Raw genomic sequence first — 8,311 nt, 5'->3', positions numbered from 1 at the left:
TCTATAGAAATAAGACAAGATGATAGAGGTCCCCCAGAGTCTTGTCAAAATGCTGCCATCATAGGAAGTGTATGAAGATACCTGCTGTTTTATACCAGCATCCTCATCCAACTCCAGGAGAAACTGTTGTTTATAGCTTGAGAAACAGAGGGTTGGGCAGCTAAGTAACTTGCCAAACGTGATAGTATTATGAAGTATCAGAGATGAGATAGCCGTCAAGCCCTGTGTTCCCGTCGTCTCACTGAAATGATCTCAGGAGGAATAGATTACATGATGGCATTTTTACTCTTGAGCTCAGAAACACCATAGCTACTGTGAGAACCTGAATTTACAATTGTAGATGAGGTCTCTTCTAAAATGGGTCCGTGGACAGCCAATATTAATATTCTGGTACATAAGAAAAAATGAGTCAGCAAAGGCCTTGTGTCTATACATGAATCACCCTCTCACTCATTATTCAACAGATATTCACATATTTATATGTGCTAGCCAGGGGATGGAGGGCTAGAGATCCATGAATCCACTTCTGGAATTAGAATCAGTATATAGAGGATAACATGCCTGCACATCCACTGTTTACAGTATCTGAGATCTGGAAAACACATGCTCACCAACTGACAAATACATAAAGAAAATGTGACATACATCCATGGTGGAATAATATCCAGCAACACAGATGGTAAGAAGAACATGACACTGGGTAAAATAGGCCAAGCAAAGAAAAACCATGTATGATCTTACTCATCTGTGGAACTAAAAAATAACATCTCAAAGAAGTAAAGAATAGAGAGGTAGGGACCAGAGCATGAGGAGGGAGGAGGGGGCATGGGAAGATGCTGATCAAAGGGGACAAAGCTTAAGCTGGACTGATAATTAGCTTCAGTGAGATGACATGTCTGTCAGATGACCCCAACTGTCCCACAGTTGGCAATAACACATTACATATTTCAAAACAGACTTTTAGTATTCTCAGTACACTACATGCATACGTACACATGTGTGAATGGACACACACACACACACACACACACACACACACACACACACACACACACGGGCCAGGGAGATAGTTCAGCTTGCCACCAAGCTGAAAGACTTGAGTAAGATTGCTGAGACTCACATGGTAGAAGGAGAGAATTGACTGCCTTCTGAACTCTGTGGACCCCAGTCATATGTATAAAATAAAACAATAACAACAACAACAATAATAAAGAGGAGGAGGAAATGGGAAGGTGCTGGTCCAAGGGCACAGAGTTTCAACTGTTGTAGGTTAGAGATAATATACATTGCATGTTTCAAAATAGGCATGTCAGCTCTTTAGTCAAAAGTATACATTTTAGTATGATAAATCCAATAAAAAATAACACCCAATGCAGTCCTGACCTCAATCCAGAATTCAGTCTCCAATTCTTCAAGCCAAGTACAGTCTCTCATCCAGCTGGATCAAACTTGTCATCATGTTCTACTGTAATGAGCTATGTGTTGTGAGATATTGTAGGGTTGAAGCATAAAGGCTGTGAGTGATCCTGGTCTATGCTTTATTTCCCCTTTCACCAGTGAAACCCACAGTGATGCAGCCTCGATGGAGGATAAAGATGGAAGGAGTTCATAAACAGTGGTACAAGCAGAGCTACCCACCCACCAGGGCTGTTCAGCTCAGGGAATTGTTGGTGAGGTTCTCTCACAACTTTTTTTTTTCTTTTTTTTGGTTCTCTCACAACTTTGCCATACTCTTTACCCTGAAAGGAAATGTTGTTAGTCTCCACTGAGAAACTGCTTCATATTCATACTGATAGTGAATCAGCTGGGAACCAGACCCAGATTCAAATCTGTTCCCATCACCCCACCCTTCCATGTTAGAATATAAGCCTTCCATCAGATAGTTGGAAGCTACAAGAAGATTCTAAACAGAATGGCAAGGTTACTCTGCATATTGAGTGGGACTCTGACTGGTGCAGGAGTATGGAGGGTACAGTTTAGAGAAGGGGAATCGAGTTAGGTCATCTCTCTATGTGAGGAGGAAAGAGTTTAACTGAAGGGAATGAAGGGGCCATGTGCCAGAAAAGATAGTCAGTGAGATGGCTCAGTAAGAAGGAGGGACAGTGAGATGGCTCACAGGTAAGAGATGTTCACCACCAATCCTGACTATCTGAGCTCAGGCTTTAGGACCCACAGAGTAGAAGGTGAGAATTGACTTCCACACATGCACTGTGTGTCCCCACACAGATGGAAGGGTTCATGTGTGCAATACTCTAATTTGATAGGTGAATGCAACTTCAAAAAAAGAAGATGAACCAGGAAGGCCTGCAGGCTACCAATGAAGTGGCAGCCAGGGAAGAAAGTCTAGAAGAATCCAGATTTCAACTTTAAAGGATGCTACTTACAACCAAGGAGGCAAAATTAATTCAGAGGAATTCCAATTTGGGCATCTTATTTGGAGTCCTCAAGGGGCAGCTGTACATATATTTCTGGGGCTCAGAAAAGGTTACTGGGATGTGGTGTGTGGCCTTTGTGCCAGTCTATAACAGTCGGGGTGGAGAGAAAATTCAAACTCACATTGTCCCCCTTCTCCCTCCCAGAAGAGAATAGAAGAACTTGAGACAAATTTGGAAACTAATAGGTACTATAGATTGGAGCTTAGAAGACAAAACAAATATATTTTCTGAGTACAACAGCCCAGTTACATGGCTATTAGCCATTGTCTCAGTTTCATGAAGGAGGAAAATAGGCTTTAAGAAGATCAAGGGAGCTTTAATGCAAAACCACTCATTAGTAGCAACATCAGGATTTGAACTCATGTGTCTGACTCTAAAGCTAGCCACCTCTCTGCCATTTTGTGTCTGCATTTGGAAGACTTTCTTTTATTCTTGTTCTTGGGATCATTAAAATTTCATTGTAACTCAAAAAGAAAACACATATTGAGGGAAAAGTTTTCAAACAATGCCTGCCATCTATGATTTCCCCAGACCAAACTTGCAACATTGTTATAGGGAATGGGACTTCTTAGATTCTGTTGGAATTTTCTGAACATGTTGCTCAATTCTACTTCTAATTTGGAGATGGGGGGGGAGAGAGAGAGATTGTTAGGGTCACCCTGTCAGCCAGTAGCAACACAGCCCATACTTACCCATTTAGGGATACTTGGCAATCCCATGTCCCTAGGACTCCATCCTGGTAACATGGACTGAAGAGGTAGGCAGGCAGTTTTCTGGGCTGAGAACAGGACACGCCTAGGAGTATCTTTTGTGCTAGGTTAATGTGTCTGTTTCAGCACCATGGCCAGGGGCGCGCTAAAGGCTTCAGGATCTAAGGCTCTAAGCAGTCACTTCTGAAAATTAGCAGTGGCATTTCATCAGTCGGCCTTGACCAGGGATCTCTGAAACAGAAGTAATGGACAGGACCTGGAAGTTGGCCAGGGGGCCTAGAAAGTGGATGGGGAAACACTAGGGAGTTTCTGGACCTTACTGGAACCCAGGGAACTGTTCCTCTTCTAACAAAAGGCCCAGAGGGAAAAGCACCAAACTACTAGAATCAGTGTCCCAGGTCTGTCTTTTCCCATCACCAGATGCCCACGGGCCTTATGATGGTCACTTCTGGGATTGATGTTCACACGAGTGAGGCCATTCATCTTGCCCTGCATTAGGCAGGATACCTGAGATGGGTGCCTTGCCTCAAATCACCTATAATCTATCCCTGCATCTGGCCCCTGGAAGGTCAGGCAGGCAAGTGCCAACTTCTGCTCTTTTCTTGAGCACTGGTCTGCCAGAATTTTTGAAGACTGGTGTATAGTGGGGAGGGGGGGCTCAAAAGAGAAAAGTTGCATAAAAGTAATTAGGTTTTCTTGGTGTTTATTCTGTGAACTGCCCCATCCCATGCCTTCCCACACTGACCTTGGTGCTAGGGACTACTCCTGGCAGAAGTGTGGGTGAGGTGGCGGGGGTTGGGGAAGGGAGAGCTGTGACTTTATTCTCTTAGTCTCCCAGAAATCTAGGGAATGGGTTTGGAGAAACTGCCTTAACTCCTGTTTTGATTTAGCTGAGGCTTGGAGACTTGTCCAAGGTCATACAGCCCTGTAGCCCAAAGGGGAAGCTCCCAGCCCTGCCTGCTTTTGTGCCAGCCCAGTGGCCTGGCTCCCAGACATTAGCATTCCAACAGCTCTGGGTTGCTTTGTCCTCCAACCGAGCCTGGATGGGGGTTGGGAGGAGGGGTGAGATGAGGGCAGGGCACCATAAATCTACCTGCTTGTGTGTGCTGAAGGGGTTGGGGGGGTGGTCCAAGATTCATGTGCTGTTCTGGGAGCTAGACTTGGATTCAGACAAAAGCAGGAGAGGATGGAGATGCACTCTAGCCAAGGGCTTTTCCTGATGGAACTTGGGATCTTGTTAGGGCTTCTGGGAGCTGGGCAATGATGGTAACCCCAGACCACAAGGGGTTTCCAGCAGGTACACTGAGCTTTAAAGCTGTAAAACATCCGATCTCCAGAGAGGTGAGAAGCAACATTGTCTTGTAGTTGGATTCATGGCTCCCACATTTCCAAGAAGGCTCTTCAGTAAGAAGCACACACTGATGCCTCTATCCAAGCCACAGAACACTATATGTCGCAGAAATTCAAATCAAATCCTAAATCTTTATCCACTCCCTCCCAACTTGGAGAACAGGTGAGATAGCTCAGGAATCAAATCCACACTTAACTCTGGGTGGCAGCTGAGCCAGAGGGCTTACATTGTACATGTGTACATTCATGGGGCAGAGGATGAGGCTGTGTGTATTCACTCACCCCACTTAGAGAGTGCCTGGGAAATCTGACAGTGGGTGCACCTCAGCCTCCTTTGTCCAGACACTATCTTGCTTCAGACAGTCACTTGTACCAAAGAGAACCCACCCACCCCAGAGAAACACTACTTCCAGTCTGAAACAGGAAAAGGGGGGGTTTCAGAACTGCCTATATTCCCACCCCAGCCCCATGCTTAACTTATAGCAGGCTTGATCTGTGCAGCAAGGAGCTGTTGACACCTGGGCAGTGCCCTGGGTGGAAAGCTGGCCGTTGTTGAGGTTTCCAATAACCCATTAATCTCCTCCCAGATTAAAGCCACCAACTGAAACAACACTCTGTTCATTCACTTGTTTGCAGTGCTACCCCCCCCCATCCCTGTCCTTGATAAGGAAGACAACCCCTCTGAGCTTCCTTTAGGGACTTGGAAACAGAGGAAGTGTTCAGACTGGGTGGGTGGGGGGAGCATCAGAGAGAAAGACACAAGAGGCATTCGCATCAGAGCCTGAGAAACTGCCACCTGTAAGCTATAGAACAGAAAAGCAGCCTACACAGATGAGAGTCACTGGCAGCATCCCACCTGGGTGGTTCTTCCCACTTTGGGTGGGTGCCTGGATGTCTGCCCTCCATTTTCTTGGCCCCAAGGGGCAAGCTGTGCAATTTCCTCACAGCTCAGCAGAGCTTCTCTGAGGCAATGCCATGCCTCAGCTCTCTGCAAGCATCTTCAGGACAGCTTCCAGTGCCAGAGTGAGCCAGTCTCCAGCTACCCAGAATGCCAGAGAGCTTGCTCACTGGACTGAAAAGCCAGACCACTTTGGGAGCAGATACATAGCCAAGAGCATAAGAGTTTCTATTCCCAAGAGTTTCTAGGGGAATAGAGATCCCAGCTGGACCCTTTACCTTCTCTGCTAAATTGCTTGAAAATGTGGTCTGAAGCCTGGTCAGTAAAATGTGCCTTAGGAGTGAAGTCATGCTGGGTGTCTAAATAAATACCTTGGGGGTGGGTTCCTGGGGGTGGTATTCTATGGATTCCTGTTATAATTATAAATTATTATCCCTCGATTTCCTAAGGGCAGTGGAGTCCTAAATCTGGGCAGATAAAGGGGTGGTTATAAAATCACTAGCTTCATTTAGAAATTTGTTTTTCTTCTGGAGTGCTGTTGGAAGTAGGCAAGTCTCGGAGAAAACAGGAGCCCCAGACAGATGATTTCTTAAGAGACCTCCTCTCCTCTTAGCACAATGGAGTCCACCCTGCCAATCCATCTTTTTTATTAGTTAGCCCAAAATCTCAATCACCAGTCCCTGATACTCTTTAAGTACAAAATATAAACTTTCCTACTATGAAATAGCATCAATAAATACAAATGTGTAAAATGGGGGAGGAGGCATATAATTTACCATAACAAAATTCATTTCAAAAAGGCATTATATCATCTACAAACTGATTTTTCTTTTTTCCTTTTTTAGGGAGATGAGCAGTGCTCCAGGAACCTGTTCCCTGCAGCTCACAGTTCCAAACACAGAAGCCAAGCCAAGGAGATGCTCCCAGCCATAGGCAATTCACAACCCGGTCTCCCCTCCGGGAGGGCGATGACTTGAAAAGTGCAGAAGAAGGCAGATCACCTTCGTGGAACAAGGCAGAATGGAGCGGCCTGGAAACCCTTATTTGATGGGCAGCAGAGAGGATGAGCATTGTCTATGTAGCAAGGTGAGTGAACAGGATCTAGATGAGACAGCCAGTGCAGTTAGACCCAATCTCCAGGGTAGATCAGGCCACCCTGGAGAAAGCGTTGGTCAGAGGCTGACAGATTTGAATGAGGACAGGATTACCGGAAGTATGAAAGTCTCCAACAGTGTAGTGCTACCATTCTCATCTGCTTTGGACGAGAGTTTGAGGTTGCTACACAGAGGAGGTTTAAGAAGACAACAGCCTGCAATGGCCGCTGTGCAAGGGCAACAGCCAGGGTGCTGCGAGGAGAGGCTGGTTGACCCAGTGAGTGCGCCAGAGACCCGGCTAGTGTGAGCCCGAAGGGGCCTCCGATACCTCCCACCTCGGCGGCTCTGGCTTCCTCCTTTTCTGCCCGCACCCACCACCCAGAGCCAGACAAGTCTTCACAAGAAGTCTGAGAACACCAGCGCGCCCGGGAGCAGACAGGAGGGGGAGCTGGGCACCTGCAGGCCAGGGATCTCCTCCAGCGAGGCGGTAGGGCTCAGGCTGCCAGCTTGAGAAACTGGGGAATAGAGAGAGCCCCAGTCCCCATTAGAGCTACCTCCAGGGCTGCCTAGCTCCCCACAGGGCACAGGGGGCTCTGGCCCGTAGAAGCTGTGGTCCGCTAGGCGCAGCGTCTGTGTCAGTGCCCAGATGTAGTTGTGGGCGAAGCGCAAGGTCTCGATCTTTGTAAGTTTGGCGTCATCCGGGAAGGTGGGCAGGACACCGCGCAGCGCATCCAGTGCGGAGTTGAGGTTGTGCATGCGATTGCGCTCCCGGTCATTGGCCTTCTTGCGCCGGCTACGTCGTTGCTTGCTCAATGCCAACTCGCTCTTGGGCCGGTTGCGCCCTCCACGTCGTGTGCGGAGCTTCCTCGAGGTCCCTTGACAGTCACCAGCTTCTGCTTTGGAGCAGTCTCTCGGCATGAGAGTGGGTCTTGGTGGGGTGGATTTGGAGCTGAGCACTTCATTGTCCAAGGCTCCAGAGAAAGACTGCGGGGTCTCTCGGGGCACTTGGATGGTGGGTGCACCCAAAGGATGAGGCGCCATCCTGTGGTTGGAAAAAGTGGAAGGGTAAGAGTGAGGTGGTAGTCTGTATTTTAGAGGCCACCCCACGCGGGATCGGGGTACCCCCTGCCCTTGTTTACCCCTTGATGGTTTCTAATTGTTACCTAGTTCTCTGTGCGCAAAAGAATAGAGAGCGGCGGGTCGGTCAGTGTCAAGCAGCAGTGGGCAGCTGAGCGCCTCTGTTCTGCGGAGCTGCAGGCGCCCTCGCCTAGAGTTAATTGCGTTCGGAAACAGAGGAGAAGCGCAGAGGGTGTCCTCCGCCTCCGCTGCGGCGCCGAGACCCAGGAGGCTTTCCTGAGCTACAAGTCGTGTGCCCCTCGGCACGCTTTATCTGCTCGGGCCCGGGCCAGGAGCGTGCCTGCCCCGCTGCTGCCTACGCCACGGGCCAATCAGCAGCGGGGGCCCAGGGCCTGCGCCACGCGAGCCCGCTCCTCCCCCCAACCCCCCACCCGCGGAGCACAGCTGGATTCCGGGCAAAGGGCAGGGGTGGGGGGGTACAGTGCTCTGTTTGCGCTTCCCCCCACCCCCCATCGCGGGCTCGGTCCCAGCAACTCTCGGTTCCTCAAAGAGCCTCGCCCATCCAGAAGAGTCCGGTCTGGCTCAGGTCTGGCCGCCGCGGACAGCCTTGCCTTTTCCTCTTTCTCGTTGGCATCTGTCCAGAACCCCTCTTGGTTGAAGGAGGTTTGGGGGTGCCCGTAGGGAAGGTCTCTTCTCTGAGTATTGTACATGGGGACTTTTGGCTCAGAGAGGGAAGCGGCTTGCTTG

At 48.8% G+C, this 8,311-nt stretch overlaps 1 protein-coding gene across 1 annotated transcript; it reads right to left on the bottom strand.

Moving 5' to 3' along the window:
- Nucleotides 1-6,883: 6,883 nt before the first annotated feature.
- On the bottom strand, nt 6,884-7,528 carry Neurog3 (neurogenin 3). Its single transcript, XM_051186772.1, has one exon. The coding sequence runs from the start codon at nt 7,526-7,528 to the stop codon at nt 6,884-6,886; it is 645 nt and encodes a 214-aa protein (XP_051042729.1).
- Between the last annotated feature and the right edge of the window lie 783 nt (nt 7,529-8,311).

This window comes from Phodopus roborovskii, unplaced genomic scaffold (genome assembly GCF_943737965.1).
Source record: "Phodopus roborovskii unplaced genomic scaffold, PHOROB, whole genome shotgun sequence".
Taxonomy (NCBI): Eukaryota; Metazoa; Chordata; class Mammalia; order Rodentia; family Cricetidae; genus Phodopus; species Phodopus roborovskii.
The sequence above is the reverse complement of the archived record's forward strand: the minus strand, read 5'-3'. Positions and strand labels throughout refer to the sequence as shown.

Bases quoted from the DNA above. Each gene is read 5' to 3' on its own strand.
- Neurog3 (XM_051186772.1), bottom strand. From the start codon at position 7,528: ATGGCGCCTCATCCTTTGGGTGCACCCACCATCCAAGTGCCCCGAGAG.